The sequence below is a fragment of the Rhinolophus hipposideros genome (genome assembly GCF_964194185.1).
Source record: "Rhinolophus hipposideros genome assembly, chromosome: X".
Taxonomy (NCBI): Eukaryota; Metazoa; Chordata; class Mammalia; order Chiroptera; family Rhinolophidae; genus Rhinolophus; species Rhinolophus hipposideros.
In genome coordinates, this window is record NC_138046.1 from 17339432 (window position 1) to 17357609 (window position 18178).

An 18178-nucleotide genomic window follows, 5' to 3' on the forward strand; every position below is an offset into this window, starting at 1 on the left:
ACATTTCCCACCGCGGGGAATTTACAGAGTGCTCCTGGCTTCCACATGCAGCCGGTCCTGAGAACTACAGACTCGGCCCTGCGGGCTCAGCCGCTTCCTCCTTTAAACAAACCCAGTACGAGCGAATGGGGGAGCTCCCGGCCCGCGGTACGAGGCGGAATAGGGGCACGACTACAACTCCCAGGTTTCCCTGGGAGAAGTGCGGGGGAGGGGCGAGGGGCGGGGGTTGAGACGGGGGGTGGCAGGGAAATACCGCCCCGCTGCGCAGCAGCAACAACACAAAGCCTGACTTTACAACCTCAGAGAGAAAGTGGAAGTAAGACGGTTTAGGTGAGAGGCAGGACGAGAAAAAGAACCAGAGGAGGGACAGACGCGTAGGCGGGAAAGGAGCGAGGCGAGGGCAGTGGGGAGACCCCCGCCTTTCCAGATGAGGAGGGGGCGGCTTTCATAACTAGTTCCCTTGCCCCGCCCGCGCTGGTGTCTCCACCGTGTCGTTCCGTTCTAACTCTACGCCCACAGCCTGGCTGCCTCGTGGGCTTGGGGCTGGCCGGTGGGCGGCACCGTGGCTCCCCAGCCCGGGTGCGGGACGAAAGCGCTGGGCGGACCGAGGAGGGATTGTGAGCGAAGCAGCGCCGCGGCGGAGTTAGGGCCGGGGCAGGGCAGGCTGGGACTCCCGACCGAGCCGGGGGAGTAGTCCCTGGCTGAGGCGAGGTGAGGCGCGGGGTGCTTGAGAGAGTCCTCCCGTGCCGGGAGTGGGGCGGAAGCACGCGGGCTGCCTAGGGGAGAGGGCGGGCGGTGGCACAGCCAGGGGGAAGAGTGAAGCCCGCGGGGGCCGAGCCCGGCGCCGGGGGAGATAGGAGCGTCTCCTCCCCTCAGGAGAAGCCTAACGCTCCTCCGCCTTCCCTCCCCTGCGCGCCGGGCTCGCCTTTTCAGCCGGCTGCTGTGGGATCAGCGGGGTGGCGGGTGTGGGGCCAGATTAGGGGCAGCCACCAGGTTGACGCCCCCGGGACTGGCGGGCGGGCGGCCGGGGGTGGGCGGTGAGTGAGGCGGCGGGGGGTGGGGGCGGCCAGGGCGCGCGCGGCTGGGGGGCGGGGGGAACGAACGCGCAGAGCCGAGGAGGGCGGCGGCAGCCGTTGGGTGGCCGGGGAGCACGCCGCAGTGTGTTGTGTGGACGGTACCTTCTCAGACAGACCGGCAGAGCCCAGCTTGGCGCCCCCAGCCTTGGACGTGATGTTCCGCCGGAGCTTTCGTCGCTTTGTAAGTACACTCCCTGCGGCTCCACGCGGGCCGGTTCTCCGGCTCTTCAGCCCCTCCGCCGGGTCCCTCAGAAATGTTTTCTGACCGGATAAGTGCATCTGTGGGAGACACCACCACTAGACCCCCTTTTAATTCTCCCTGAAACGCGCTGTCCCGGCGGCCAGGGTAGGGAGGCAGGTAGGGCTCTCAAGAACCCCCCCCCCCCAACACACATCCATACACACACACTCCTGACAATTTAAACGGAGCTTTCCGGGGCCGTTTACAAACTCCGCTTGAGACGGGGGGCCGTCTCAGGCTGGATGGTGGGAGGTCGACCCAGGGGCCCCTCGGTTTGTCAATTAGTCGAAGATGGCGTTTTATTATGAGGAAGGTGGCTTTCTTTTGTCTCCTCTGCCGCGAGCACATGGAGGTAAACGTAGACCCGTGTCTGTGGCCCAAAAAAAGACCTGGGGGCTTAGGGGGCCGGAGGCGAGGGCAACACTCAGCTTTGCCCAGGACTCGGCCGGGCGGCTGCTGTTCGGAGACTGGACAAACTTTGGAGACCCCAGCCTGTGCTCACCTTTAGGGGCTGAGAAATAAAAGCGAGGGCGATTGTCGGTGGGCTGGATGGATGTGGAGACGCCTGCAGGCGGCACAGCCGCTGCCAAGAGCCGCGTCTGGAGCCTCGCCGCGCCCTGAATGCCCCAGACATTGAACCCCTGGGGGAAGGCAGGCTGCGGCTGGACTCCTCCGTCCACGTTTTCCCCCTCCCAAATCCCCAGAACACGGAATGTCTTTTCCGTGCGAGTTGAGCGTAGGGAAAAGCGATTGCTGCATACTGACTTTTTTGAGTAACCTGTTTTACTCGTAAGAGGGTACATTAAGAATAGAGCAAAACGGGGACTATGACTTCAACGCTGCTATTTGTCGTAACTTCCTTAATTGCAAGATGAGGTGGCGGGAATAGGATTTTGTTTCTTCCAGTGATGTGAAAGAAAGGGTTCATCTGTAAGTTTAGATTTTTCTGTCGTTAGGGAAAGTGATTGAGTGCTGTGCGCTCCTCCAACCCCTCACAATATGGGTTGGAGAACTTGTCGATTTGGGTCTTTTCATCCGATTATTCCTTATCAAAGCATTGCTGACGTTTTTCATGCGTGGGATGATTTTGCTCTCATTTTTTTCTGCATTGGAAACTTTCACAAATGTACCCTGGCTAAAAGAAAGAATTGTACATCCCTCTTTAGGATATCATTATCACAAGAGTGCTGCGTTCATGTTTTTCTAAATGTTCACCTCACCCAGAAACATGTCTTATGAAATTGGAGCAGGTTACCTGTGGCACAGAGCACTATATCATACATGTCAAGGGTCTTGAAATTGGATGCTTTGCTAAAGCAAGTGACTAAAATTGGTTTCTCACATTTATCCAGAGGAGGTAAAAGAGCATTGTACTTTGTAGTTCTATTTCACATAGGTTCTTGTGATCTTGGAGTGTTGTTTGGGGGTGACAAAAAAAGGGAAAGGTGACAAAGAGATCTTATTGTAATATTTGGGGAAATGATAGTCTTTTCACATGGCGTTCTTGTAGTGGAAAACAACTGGACTCTGGTTCATAATAAATTCATTAGCTTAAAATGAAGATGTTGACATCGTCGTGTTTTTTTCCCAAGGATTTGAAACCAAACAACCCAAGTATTGGCCTAAGAGCCTTCTTTCCTTTTCTTTTGCTAAGAGTGATCTGCATTGTACCAGAGTTTAGTAATTAAGTCCTGCTGGCCCAGGACGCCAGGGCATGCAGTAGAATTTGCAGCAGTTCTTGAGGTGCCAGCCTGCAGGTTTGAGGCCAGTTCTTTGCATCGCGACCAAGATCTCTGCAGAGAATCCCTTAAGCTCACACTGAAATGAGCTTTGACCTCATTGTTTCAGCTGGAATACCCAACTGCTCACATTTTCCCGCACAACCATGACTGTGGTGAGTCTCAAGAATGTGTACCAGTGCAGTAAACCGGAGGGTTCTCAGGAGTTGTATCTGAGCCCTAGGCCTAAGGCAAGGAATTACTCTGCAAACCTTTGAATTGAATGTGAAGCGTGCTATGGAATATTCATTGCTAAAGAATGACTTCAAAATTTGGGGGGGGGGCAGATTTGATCTCCCTTAGATCAGTAAGCCACATGTCCTCATCTTTTGCCTGGTGGAGATTATTTGGGGGGCACTCCCCTTTAAATCACTATAAGGCTACCGTTAAAGCTTTTGGTTGGACTTTGAGACTTGCACAGCAGTGTAGATGTAGTCCAAATTGTGTGCTGTTTTGTGATTGCTTTTACATTTCAGAGATAGGGCTGTGAATTCTTACTAAAATTAAGTGTTATTTGTATACCTAAAGTCTGAAGTTGACTTCGAATGTTAAATAAACTATAATGGTGGTGTTTGTAGTTGTTGGGCACTGCAAAGTAGATACTACATGTTAGGACAGGGATTTACATTTTAAACCTGACAGGGGAAGTAAGTATATCTTGGAAGTAGCATCATCTGTGGTTTAGTAGTGTTTGCTGAATCGTTTAAAGGCCACTGATTTCCCCAGGATCTCCAATTTCAAACTAAAAGAATAGTGAGTCGTTGTATTTTTAAAAAAACGTGGCCTTGACATTTTTGCCATTAATAATTGTCGTCTTTCCTTTCTGATGAATTATGACTTCCCTTTTGACAGTTTTGAGGTAGAAGGCAATTGGTGGGTTTGGTGTAGGATTTTAGGATTTAGGCATGTAAGTGGTGTCTTAAAAGATTCAAGAGTTGGATGCCTCTGAGTATAATAAAAGCACTGCCTATTCCCAGTCAGTGTCTCCAGTCTCCATAAATATAACAAATAAAAATAAATAAATAAATAAACAGTAGTAGCTATGTCTATCCAATTTATTTCCATTAAATCGTATGTTTAGAGGTGGCCAGTTAGCTCAGTTGGTTAGAGCGTGGTGTTGGTAACACCAGGGTTGCTGGTTCAATCCCTGCATGGGGCACTGTGAGCTGCACCCTCCTTCAAAAACAAAAAACAAACAAACAAAAAAACTGATTGCAGCAGCATTTTCACATGGGTTTCATGAGAGTCTAAACAACAAGAACTTCCCCCTTTTTGACTTACTAAATTGCTTCATGCTGAATCCTGTGTAGGATGGGAAACCTATTTAGGAATGAATCACTATTACTTGAAATAAACATTTATTATTAAATTATTTCCTCATTAAATAACCTGGAAACAACTTTTCCCCCCAATCTACCTTTTACTGATTAAGCAACATAAAACTCCGAATGTATTCTAACTACCTTCTATAAGGATTTACTGTTTGCTCCTTCTGTTTATGATTATTGCTCATAATTCAGCCCTTTAATGGATAATATTGAGTGCCTACAAATTAGGTGCTTTCCAGTGCTCTTAATGAACTTTTGGCAGAGGTGACATTCAGGCAGGTGAAGCTGGCCATTTTCATACGGATACAACTGTCCAAATGAGCTTGTTTCCTCACCCGGCCTGCCAGTTGACCACCAGTCGGCCCCCGGGAGAACCATAACTAACCTCCCTGTGTCTGGATAATACGAAAAAAACCAGCCCATGAGTGAATTTAAGTACTGGTTTGTTGGGTGATAGAAAAAAATCATCAAGGCTGACTGTTTGTCCAACATGGTTTATTCTCTCAAAGAGGGTGAAAGCCTGGGACACAAAAATGCTGTATTTTTCATCAAGGTAGTAGAGTTTCCTGTATATCTGTAGTGCTTTATGTGGATTAATGTTTTGCATCTGGAATCCTTGAGATTGGGGGGAATTTTCTGGTTTGGTGGAGGAAGGTTCTGAGCTTCCGTATGTGAACCAGGTGCTGTTTTCAAGTTTATGTCCTTTCACTTAACACTTACCTTCTTGGCCTGGTATAAAGGTAGATCAGCAGTGATTGTAACACAAACATTAGCACGGATACAGCATATGTTAACACTACTGTAGTTTAATGATGAATGAGTGCTGAGCACTGCAGATAAGGGCCCTGGATGCCTGATGCCAGCATGTTGGCAGACAGCCCCTCAGTTACCATCGTGTGTGGAGGGATTGCTGGTTCGGCTGACTTTCTATGGTTTATAGATAATGTTGAACCATGGGTTGCCAGAATTGGAAGGTTAATCTGTATTTGTAAAATACAGATTGTTGTCGACTATTTTTGCCACTCGTTTATTTAATAGAATGTTAGAAGATTGGTGAAGCTTACCCTGTTTAAACAGATATCATTTTTTTAGGCTCTCCATTATGTATTGTCTTAAAATATATGGTGGCTGTATTTTCCTAGTCTCTTCCTCTTTACCTAGGTCTTGGTAAAGATGAGAAGAGTTTTCTTGATAATGATCTTGCAGCTAGCATAGCATCAAGGAAACAGCAGATGCTAAATAAATACTTGCTAAATTGTTTGTTTGTTTGTTCTTAACAGGAGTTTATTGGGAAACAGTGTGTACTTCCAGGACTTTTTTCCAAGTCAAGTTGTCCTTTCAGTCTTAGTTGTGGAGGGCGCAGCTCAGCTCCAGGTCCAGTTGCCGTTTTCTAGTTGCAGGGGGCACAGACCATCCTTTGCGGGAGTCGAACCGGCAACCTTGTGGTTCAGAGGACGCACTCCAACCAACTGAGCCATCCGGGAGCTCAGCGGCAGCTCAGCTCAAGGTGCCGTGTTCAGTCTTGCAGGGAGCGGAGCCCACCATCCCTTGCGGGACTCGGGGAATCGAACCGGCAACCTTGAGGTTGAGAGCCCACTGGCCTATGTGGGAATCGAACCGGCAGCCTTCGGAGTTAGGAGCACGGAGCTCCAACTGCCTGAGCCACTGGGGCCAGCCCTTGCTAAACTGTTTTGAACTGAATTGATAACATACTCTGAGTCAATAATAACAGGTGAAAGGTGATCTGTTGAGTAAGTAGCTACCAAGAAGTTAGTGCATTTCAGACTGGGCTACTATTAAGTGCATAGCACTGAAAATAACTTCCTTTCAGTGGACAGAGTATACTATGCTTATTCTAAATGAGAAAAAAAATAGTCTTTTCATGTCCACTTAAAAAGGAATCAGAAAAAGTTGAGCATTTAGTTAAGGCTGCTTTCTCGATTAGCCAGAAAGATTATCATTAGCACCCTCCCCTTTCTTGGCCACTCATAGAAAACTGTAGGTAACATATTGTCCTCAGCTTCTAAAATTGTAAGCAAGTTCGTATTCTTTTTATTAAATCTGTGCATAAGTTTATATTTTCTGTTGCCCCCGGCACATCATATCTTTTTGAAAACCAAAGCTGCAGTGTTAACTCTCCAAGAGCTCTATGTGTTTTGACTTTCCTTGGTTAGTGTTCATTATTTGGACTCAGGATACCACATAGTTTTGAGTGCTGGGAATGTAAGGTATGCTTTCCTTTGTTTGCATACAATCGCCATCAGCTGGGGATGCCTATAGTCAGAAGGCAGAGCAAACCAGAGGAAGGAAGAGTTTGAGATATTTGGAAGCAGTTTTGTTTTGAAAAGAGCCTCAACGTTGTTAGAAGGGTTAGTGCAAATCCTAGTTGTGCCATTAACTACCCAGCTTGGGAAACGGGGCATAGTAGTAGTTCATATACATCAAAGTGTTTCTCAAAATGGGGTCCTTGGACTACTTGCATAAGAATCATCTGGGATGCTTGTAATGATAAATACAGGTTCCTGAGCCTCAAACCTACTTAAGCCAAGTCTTAGGTGATAAAGGTCCCAGGAAACTGCAATTTTAGCAAGCACTCCAGATGGTTTTTTGGCTCACTAAAAATTGAGAACACCCATCTATAGTAAACGCTACAGTATTTATTTTATGTGTACACTGTTCGCCTCTCTGAACTTTACTTTCTTTATCAACAGAATGAACATACTAGTACCTACTTCACAAATGGAAACGATGTTTGACTGTTCAACACAACCAATTGTGTCAGAGGTCTCCAGCCACTCCCAGGTTTGATGGTTTACTGGCAGGACTCAGAGGGCTCTGCGTTTAGTTGCACTCACAGCTATGATTTATTACAGCACAGGGATAGAAAGCAAAGTCAGCAAAGTGAAAAGGCACATGGGGCCAAGTTGGGAGGAAACCAGGCACATCTTCCAACAGTCCTGTCCCACCGGAGTCACACAGGTTGTGCTTAATTCTTCCAGCAATTGGTTGTGACACCTTGTGTGACATGCTGTCTACCAAGGAAGCTCATCAGAGACTCAGTGTCCAGGGTTTTTATTGGGAGCTGATTACGTAGATACCCTATGCCTGGTATGTGCCAAAATTCTAGACTCCAAGAAGGAAAACGTTATTTAGCATAAATCATATTGTTTGCACGGTGTAGGCGAGCCACTCTTACCAGTTAGGGAGGTGGGAACCTTCCCAAAATCCAAGTCCCCAGACACCAGCTGGGTACCAACCTTGCATGCAGGGATTTTTAAGAGTAGCAGTCTCAGGCCTGCTGTATTAACTCTCTCCTACACACTAAGGTTATGAAACACTGATATTTTTCAATGAGGGGAAATGACTTGCCTATGGTCATTAAGCTGATCAGCAGAGCTAAGACGATCTTGAGACTTCAGCAATCACCACCTACATTTCATTGCTACACACAGCCACGCTTCTGGATTATGGGTCATTCCTTTTCCCATTGTTGAATGCATTCACTGTTTGTCACTTGCAGCCGAAGAGCAGCCCGCGGTGGTACACTGATGCAGCCAGTGGGGGAGCCAGGAAGTATTGATGTTTCTGCCAGTTTAGCGTCAACACTTGCTGGTTTCCTCTCTGGAGCATCACCAAGTTCGTGGATTTTCATTGTTTTCTAACTTGCAGATTTTTGTTCTTGTCCCCACCCCTCTTTGTTCCATCCATTCACCCATAGTCTCAACACTCATTTGTATCATTACTTCATTCTGTTCTCTACAGGGCTAGCTGTCAGCGCATAGGCAGATGACTGAAAAATCTTTTGGGTAACAATTCCAAAGAGCACGGATACTGAAGAGTATTTAGTCAAGGATGACTATGTAGGAAAAACTGCCAAAAGAAAAAAAAAATTCTTGGACTAAGAAATGCATTTTACGGCAATATTTATAAGTATTGTTTTATTCCCAGATTATTTTTTTTTTTTTAGTTTTATAGTCATGGATAACCCCGGCGATATCGCTGTGGTGATTCTTAATTGTCAGCCTTTTTTTACTGTTATGGAAAGGGGAAATGAAAAATTCTTTTATGATTTGGGCAAGGATAAATCAGGAAATCATACTGGCAGGTGCAGTAATCCTACAGATCAACAGGGAGCAGAAACCAGGAGGGAACTGGCACAGATAAATAACAGCTGGGTAGAGCAGATTATGTAAGCTACACCTGTTGTCTAAGCAGTGGGGATGTTCTTTAAGCTTCACAATGTAGTTTGCAGTAATATGGACTAAGAGGTCTATACGTAGCAATAGTTCACAGTTTACTTTGGCTTCTTTTCTGAAAACGTTTGTATGAATTACAGCTTCCTTTGACCTCTTGTGCCATACTTGATGTGTTTCCCAAAAATAAGACCTAGCCGGATCATCAACTCTAATGCGTCTTTTGGAGCAAAAATTAATGTATAAGACCGGGTATTATATTATATTATATTATACCTGATACTATATTATATTTGACCGGGTCTTATATTAATTTTTGCTGCAAAAGACGCATTAGAGCTGATGGTCCGGCTAGGTCGTATGTTCGGGGAAACACGGTATAAACCTTTCCTGTGCACTCTTATCACAATTGGCTTTACATTTGCGTATTATATTTGTTTGCTAACTTATTTAGTATCAAACTTCCCTCTGTATCATAAGTTCCATGAAGATAGGAACTGACCGTTTTTGCTTATTGCTGTGTTACTAATGCCTCAGTGCCTGACATATAGTATATTCTCAATAAATACTTGCTGCATAAGTGAAATATGATTCCTAACCTGTATTTCTAATCTTATTTCCCATTTATAATCATAGACTTTTAGAGCTGGATGGAGAGATCAAATCGTTCAGTCTTTAGACATCACTGTTGTGTTCAGTTAAAAAAATTATCTTTGCTCATACTTTAGAAATGAAGCCATTTATTCTAGGCTCGCATGCTGTATTTTGTAATATATACAACATCATATCTATTTCTCATTATGTTTTTAGGTATTTAATATTCTCTGATGTACTTAATAACTGTATTTATGAGCATCACCATTGTTGCATACACATTTATTTACATCATTGACTTTCTTGAGAATTCGCTATTATACTTTAAAAGTACTCGCTTCACTATAACATAAAATATTTACTGACTAATGTTTTTTATTTTGGATTTCTGAGAACTTTTTTCCTACACATTTTATAACTGATTTTTTTAAATTTATAATTTATGATTTTTTTAAATTTATAAAGCAGTTATATTGAGGTGCAAGTACTTTTATTATTATTTTTGTGAGTTTTTTGCACTTTTGCTGGTTACCAGATACTCAGAAATGATAGGGGTGTGTCATTTAAGCCCTTAGTACACGAGAGATGATAGGGGTGTGTCATTTAAGCCCTTAATACACGAGGATGGAAATAATCTGTCATTATATGGATCAAAATTTGAAATGGGATTTCTTTTTTTATCTTTTTTTTCTTTCTTACCTTCAGTGTAGGCATTTGTGTTCTGTTAAGCTGTCTGTGTGCAGAACTAATTATTCCAATTAGTACCTTGGATTACTGATTCATGGCTGCATGAACATATTGCATGCAGGTTTATGGAATTGTTTTAGCTGTAAGTTGTTTGTGCCTTCTTACCATTATAACAATAACACCAGAGTGGTAAGTTCCTGGCACTGTTTTAAGTGCTTTACAAGCATTAGTTCATTATACATATTTGCTTATTATATTAGGGTTCTCCAGAGAAATAGAACCAATAGGGGGTGTGTGTGTGTTATATGTGTATATGTATATATGTAAATACCTATATATTTAATATGCTTAATAGTATTTAAGTGTATGCATAAATATGTACATTTCTTCATATATATACATATACCTATGTATGAATGTAAAGAAACTTATTACAAGGAATTGGCTCACACGATTATGGAGGCCGACAAGTCCCCAGACCTGCAGTCAGCAAGCTGGCGACCCAGGAGAGCCAATGGTGTGGTTGCAGTCAGACTGGGAAGGAAGGCCTGAGAACCAGGAGAGCTGATGGTGTGTGTAACTGTCAGGCTGAGGGCCAGCAGGCTCTATACCCTGCAGGAACCCGTATTTCAGTTCAAGTCGGAAGGCAGGTTAAACTGATGTCGCAGCTCAAAGGCAGGAGGAATTTCCCCTTACTCAGAGGAAGGACAGTCTTTTTCGTTCTCTTTAGAGAACGCAACTGATCGCATGAAGTCTACTGACATTATAAAGGGCAATCTGCATGCTCTTATTTACTCTGTTTACCCATTCAAGTGTTAATCGCATTCAGATACACCTTCACAGACACACCCCAAATGTTTGACCAAATATTTGGGCACTATGTGGCCCAGTCACGATAACATGTAAAATTAACAAGATAACACATTATACTTATGTACTAGGATCACATGAAGACGAGTGAGCAAATCCAAAGTGTGTATAGACCAGGAATGGAAGAACTTAGCATAAAATAGTTTGCTAGCCTTCCCATCTATAAAATGAAAGGCTTGGACTGCCACCTGGTCTGTGAGGCTCAGCAAATCCTAAAACTGGTAAACGATCTTTGAGACCATTTATTTAATTGTACAGTCTCTTTACTTTACTTGTCTAGCTGAGGAAACAGACAGAGGGCAAGTGGCTTGTCTGCGATTATTCAGTGAATGTGAGTTCAGAAATACAGAATTCAAGGTCAGCTCTGTACCCTGTGTCTTCAATTTCCTCTTCTGTGAATTATGAGGGCTCCTAGATCACCTGTATTTAAGTTTTTTCACAGCTTTATAATTTTGCACTATATGTTTATGCTTCACAGCCCAGCAGTGGAACTTGCTGGACGGTTTTCTATTAGGTTGTTTATCTCTGATGGTCTTCAGGTCTCCATCTCTTGATTGGTCATTTGACGTACTTTGCCCCAATAGTAATGAGCATGAACTAAATTGTCTGTACTTTGAATGGGAACAATGACAAATTTTAGGAAGTGCTGTTCGAGCTATTCATGGGCTTTTAATAGTGGTTGTCCTTTTTGGTTTTACACTGACCTGAATGGTGGGGGATCAAATGTAGACCCGGACCTGTGTTAGTACTATGCTGTAGAGTTAAACTTAACTCTTGAATATATTAACCTCTTAGCTAACAGCTCTAATGGAGGAGAGCATTTCTGTTGATGCTACAATATGATGGGCAGGCTTCCTGGGGAGTACCACTTACTGTCGTCTTTGCTAGTGGCCCCAGACATTATTTCTCAAAGACACGTATTTGTCTCTACTTAAGAACACAGTTGCACAGTGGTAGACAGAAGCAGCTCTTGGATTGGCTGAGTGACAGCTGCTAGGAGACAGTAGGAGGGAGTGAGTAGATAATTTGTATGTATATAACTAAGAACCAATAGTATTTTGGAGCAGAAGTGGCTGCGTGCTATGTTTTATTATAGCCAGTGATTCAACCAGAGAATAATAGCCATAGCAAGCGAGTAGTTTCATGGAATTCTATAAATGAAATCTATTTTAAAACTTATAATCATTTGTTAATTTAGGTTAGACCTTAGACCTTGCTATATCCCAGTAAAATATATCCCTGTTTTGAAATGTAAAGCAGTGCTATTAAAATATTCTTGTGCAAATTTAGACATATTACTTATCAAAGATACTAATGAAGGCAATGTAATCAAAACCAAATCAAGTGAAACCAAATCAGAAGACATATTAATGGATTTATTGAGTCCATGTTTGGAATTAATAATGTAAGGAGTCATAAAATTCAGGTTGCATCAATAAATGTCTTTAGTTCCTAATATATAGCTAGCATTGTGGAAGTTTTTTGAGGTATGGGACTGGAATCTTACTGTTATGGTACCTCCACTAACCAGAAGTTTAGACCAATCACTTTCTTTCTAAACTGTAAAAAGTGCATATAGAAGACTACGTGTAAAATATACCTGTGTATAATAAGGTGAATACCCGTGCACCTACCACCTAACTTGAGAATTTAACCATTACAAATACAATTCTATCTACATACCCTGTTTCCCTGAAAATAAGACCTAGCTGGACAATCAGCTCTAATGTGTCTTTTGAAGCAAAAATTAATGTAAGACCCAGTATTATGTTATATTAGAGCCAGTCTTATGGTAAAATAAGTAAACTAATTTGGCTCTAAAAGATGCACTAGACCTGATTGTCCAGCTAGGTCTTATTTTCGGGGAAACAGGGTATTGCAAATATCTTCTCAGTTTGACTTGTCCTTTTACTTTTTTGGGGTGTTTTTTGGTAAACAAGTTCCTAATTTTAGTGTAGTTAATTGTTTTAATCTTTTTCTTTATGGTTTGGACTTTTATGTATTTTGTTTAAGCAATCCTTCCTTATGCCACAGTTGGAAAGCTAGTTTCCTTTTTATTTTCTCTAAAAGTTTTAAAGTTCGGCAAATTATTTATAGAGCTTCATTTTTTAGATCTGTGAAATGCAGGCTTTGAACTAGGTGTTCTGTGCCAACCTTTTACTGTTTGACATTGTGACCTGAAAGTACACTGGAAATATGTGGGTATGTTTTCAGAGATTGCAGTGTTTTTTTAGTAATCTCCCCCATTACGAAGTTTCATGGTCATTCCTACTTTACTTCTCTTTCATTTCCCCAGCCTCTTCTTTCCTGGTTTTTTGGTTTGTTTGTTTGTTTTTCCTGTTTTTTCCCCCCAGAAAAGTAACCACTTGAATTCTGCAGCATCCTAGTGTTTCTATGTTGAAGCAGCAATTTTTAATTGAAATTTGGATTGAGATAATTACAGATATGCATGTAGTTGTACGAAATAATAGAGATCCCGTGTACCCTTCACCCAGTTTCTCCTAATGGTAACATCTTGCAAAACTGTAGTATAATGCCACAACCAGGTATTGACATGGATGGCATCCACCACTCTTATTCAGATTTCTCCTGTTCTATTTATACTCGTGTGTGTGTGTTTAGTTCTTCTGCGTGGTTTTATCCCATGTGTAGGTTTGTGTACCACCCCAGACAAGATAGAGAAGGAAACATTTTTTAAAAAAACAGCATGTTTAAAAGTCTGTCACTGAGTACCTCCCAAGCGTTCCAGAGTGTCCAGTTTGGCCGGTGCCCACACAGTTCTAGAGGGCCACCTCAGTTCATAATCCAGAAGCAAATCGATGACCTGAAACCTTGACCTGAGAGGTAAGATAAACTTTGGTCCTTGGGTCTGAGGTCCTGGGAGAGCAGTTGGCATGCCTGCAAAATACAATAATCATTTCTTTGGAATTTGTATATGCCCGGATGAATCTGCATGTGAAACATCCTGCTGAAAGCTGCTCTTGGTACATCATACCAATAGGAGTCATGCAAATTCCACCCGGTCGTTAGCAACTACAAACCAGCAGTGGAAAAGAGGAATGATAATCCTAAGAAAACAAAGGCATGCCAGAATGTGCTTTGGTTTATAGCTCCATAAATAGAAATTTACATTATCCTCAGGATGATAGTCAAGGACATTTGAAGAGTGCATTTATGGAGAGCTACCTGTGCTTTAACTCATGTCTACCTCAAAATATTTTTAGAAACAGTCAGCATCTTTAGTGCAGTTCATTTATTCACTGCTTTATTGACTTCTTATAAGCAGCCAAGCACTATGCTAAGCAACAGGGACCAAGTGGTGAATGAAAACAGCAGTGGTTTGTGTCCTTCTGAAGCTTACAATCTAATTTACAATGAGAAATAAGCCCAACAATTTATAATTACTCATTTTCATAAGTTATGGATAAAATGAATAGAAATAGGGTCTGTTTTTGATAGGATGGCCAGCAAGTTCCATCTGAGAGGATGACAGTTAAGCAGGTAACTGAATGAATGAGGGACTGCTTCTCCCTCAAAAGGGTGGGAATAGATACTGGATCCAACTTGTTCAAAGGCCCTGAGGTGGGCCAGGCCCATTGGGAAAGTGAAAGGAAGGTAATGGGGCTGAAGAGAGGAATTCAGTGGAGGAAGGGGAAGATGGCAGTGAAAGAGGTGTAGGATCTTTTGGGACACTATTTTGGGAGCAATTTGAATCTAATCTGAACTTGAAGCCATGAAGGTGATTTGGAGATATGGAAGGGCATTAATAATGAAATGGTTCATTTCATCAATTCACAAATATTTATTGAGTATCCTACCATGTGTCATGCACTATTCTACTTGCTAGGGATGCACTGGTGAGCAAAACAAAAATCTGTCCCCTTGGACCATACATTGTAATATGGGAGGTTGTTGTTAGGGTTAGCATAAAGGGTAAACTGATGTAACAAAGAACTCCAAAATACAACAGCCAGGAAAAAGGAGATGTTTGTTTCTGTGTCATGTGATAGCCCAGGGCAAGGAGACAGCCTCTGTTCCATGAAGTCATTTAGGGTCCCAGGCCAGTGGGGCAGTTCTGCCTTCCTCAGCATTTGGTTTTCAAGTTCCAACCAGCTAGAAGTAATGAGGGGTCCAGGGCAAGCTTCTTTAGGAAAATGACCAGAAAGTTGCACACATCAATATTACACACGTAATTTTGGGGACATCTTAGTCACGTGGTCCTCCCAGGCCACAAGGAAACCGGGACAGTGTAGTTTGTAGCTGAAAACCCAGGTGCTCAGAAAGAAAGGAAAAACAGATTTGGGTGGCTAACCAGTAGACAGGGAGAGTGACAACAAACAAGATAAATAATTGTAATCTCTTGTATGCAAGTGATGAGTGATAAAGGGAGAATAAAGCAGGGAAGGAGGACGGGAAATATCCTCCAGGTGGTGGAGGGTGCAGTTTTTCATAGGGTGACAAAGGAAGGGCTCCCTGAAAAGCTGCCATGTGAATAAAGCCCTGAATGAAGTCTGTGAGCAAGAATGAGGCCCAACATAACGCAGAGTTGTTTTTAACATGATTGAATCTTAGACCTTATCTGTAAGTATTTAGTTAGTGGAAATGCACCATTATGCCACAACTTCACTTAGAGCAAGCAGTACAGGAAGGCCTTAAACCATGATTGCTGGATCGATGAATGACATAATACTAGGATCTAGACTGAAGCATCTCAGAGATTTTGGATTGAGATTTTGTCTTGGTAAGTGTCACTCACTAAGAAGGGAGAAATTATGATTCCTCTGCTATACTCAGTTCAGAGTGTTGCACATACTTTTTTTTATAGGTTTTTTTTTCCCCCCGTGGGGTCGATTTTTTTCTAAGTGTGGAAATTATTTATCATCTGAGTCTGCTATAAAACTCTGGTTAATTTCAGTCAGCCGTTTTAAGGATGTGGTGATATAAACAGAAGGAAGTATTTTCATGTTCACCCCTGGTCATCTAAATCTTGCTTAGTTTGCCCTTCTATTTACAGAAAGCAATACTTTCCAGTGCTTCGCTATTTTCTTAAATTATATTTGAGTGCTGCTTTAAGTATGTTTCAATGTAAAATACATAAGCACCTTTTTCTACTCCTTCTGTGCTTTTTTTTTTTTTAAGGACAACTCATTTGCTTAATGGGACAAATGAAAAGGATTTTCTCTCAATTTTTTTCTCTAATGCCCTTTCCCATATTCAACACCCCTAGATTTGGATATATACATTGTCTCTGGGATTTCTTATTATTGTGGTAATCATCTTTCATTAGGAAACTTATGGTTTAGAAAGGACGATAAGACACATCTGCATAGATATGTAATGAAAATACAAGGCAGGAAGTGATAAATGCCATGAGAAAGGTAAAAATAAAATTGCTTTTATAGTTCACAGACTGCAGAATGCAATGAGTAACCCTGTCAGTCTTTGCTTTCACAACTGTGAAAGGAGACAGTAAGGTTAACTTTGAGCTTAATATGTAATGCTCGCAAAAGTAATCTTCCTTTCTTGGAAAAGGGAACCATTTGATCTGTCATTCTACTGTTGAAGTATTTTTGTGAATCCATCTTTTTGAAGGCACAGATCAAATACATTTTTTGCCTCATGCTGCACCACAGAGAAAACCTCCAGTCAGACTGGAAAAGCGCTGCTGATCACTTTACAATATTTTACACCGTCTTGGAAGTTAACATTTAAATTTGGCCTCACTCCAATTTACCCAGTCCATCACCAAATCCCAACGATTATGCTTCTTTCATATTTTTTGGATCCACTCTTGCTAGCCTTAATCAATCTCTGCAAAGCCATTAGACTGATTTTTTAAAAACATACATTAATTTAGGTTATTTTCATGCTAAGAATCCCTAGTGGCTTCCCTCACACTCAGTAAGATTGAAACTCCTTACGGTGCCCACCAGGCTCTGCCTGCCTGTGCGACAACGTATCTGACCACTGCCCTTGCCTTGTGCGCTGCAGTCACACTGGCCCTACCCTCCTACTTCTGCACACCGCTCCCACTGAATCATGCAGTCCTCTCCCCAAGGACCTCCTTTCTAATCCTCCTTCAGAACTAAGCTCAGGCATCACTTCCATAAGGAGGCCTTCCCTTGAACTTCGTAGCACCTTGTACTTCTCTTTCACAGGTCTTTCTGCAATTATAATTAATAATGAATCTTGGAACTAATTATTAGCTGCCTCCGTTTCTAGAACAAGGTCTACGGGCATGTGTGTTTTCACTTAGTCACTGCTTTATACTCAGAGCCAGTGTCTAGTATGGTGCTGGACACTGGAATAAATGCTCAAATAAAAAACCTTGTTGGTAAAAAAATAAAAAATAAAAAACCTTGTTGGTAAGGAAAAAGCAGAAAAGTCCCAGATCACATACATTAGAGTTCTGTGGGTTTTTAATTGTTGGAATGTTACAAAAGACAAGTATCCACAAGATCGCGGAGCTATTAGAAATGCACTTCTCAGGCCTCTGATTCAGACCTACTGCATCAGCTTCTCTAGGGGTGGGGTCTGGCAGGCTGTGTTGTAAGGAACCCTCCCGGTGATGCTGATGGGTAATGATGCTTGTGAACTCGGGTTCTATTAACATGCTGACTGACGGTTGACTTTGCCTAAGTAAAATGTGAAGTTCAATTGAAATCTACTTTCAAAATGAAGTACATTGCATGACCAACAGTGGATGATGAGCTACTTTTCAGTCTCCCTCCTCCCATTTTATCAGTCGATATTTTCAGGTATTAGCTGAAATGTAAACAAAGGCAGCTTGATTCGTCAACCCAAACCTGGACTTTAAAAATTGCATAGTACTTTCAACCTTTACCCCTCTGAATCTAACCTTTATCTACTGCCATCCAAATCCAGGAAACGACTGTGAAACTGACAATGCTTATGATTCGAATGTTGGAGCACTTTGTTTTTTAATTTTTTTAAATGTTTATTAATACGGGGTCAATACGATTTTTTGCTAAAGTTTAGGTGGTTGTGGTTTCTAGATTTAGATCTAAGGCATTTTGAAGCGTTACCAAGGTTTGGATGTTCGAATTCTTCACTGTATTTAGATTCCAGGGCTGAGCTGCACCATCAGTCTGTTTTTGTTGATGGATTGATTGCGTCGTTAAAGGTCACTGATCCCCAATTTTGCCATTGACTTTGAATTTGCTCCTTGTTTGACTCAAGGACACTGTTTTGACACAACCATTCCCTCCTGGTGACTATTAGGTGATCCATAGCAAATTCATTTCTCACACAACAGGTGCCCAAAGCGCAAGATTTGAATGGAGGAGGGAGATATCCAAGAAACAAATTTTAAATGTTTTAAAAGCCTTTTTATTTTAGAGTATTTTCAGATTTACAGAGAAGTTGCAAAGATAGTACAGAGGGTTTTCAT

At 42.3% G+C, this 18178-nt stretch overlaps 1 protein-coding gene across 6 annotated transcripts in view; it reads left to right on the plus strand.

The window, feature by feature from the left end:
- Positions 1 to 251: 251 nt before the first annotated feature.
- The window catches only part of ATP11C (ATPase phospholipid transporting 11C (ATP11C blood group)), a 160536-nt gene continuing 142609 nt past the window's right edge, over positions 252 to 18178 (plus strand). For 2 of the 6 annotated variants that reach the window (XM_081043640.1, XM_081043636.1), the window contains exons 1-2: positions 255 to 711; positions 1187 to 1257. In XM_081043640.1, the coding sequence (XP_080899766.1) occupies positions 1231 to 1257 (27 nt within the window). In that variant the 5' untranslated portion in view covers positions 255 to 711; positions 1187 to 1230. Of the gene's footprint in view, positions 712 to 1129; positions 1258 to 3191; positions 3212 to 18178 lie in introns of those variants that run through there. The other 4 variants (XM_081043637.1, XM_081043641.1, XM_081043638.1 and 1 more) reach the window with 4 other exon arrangements.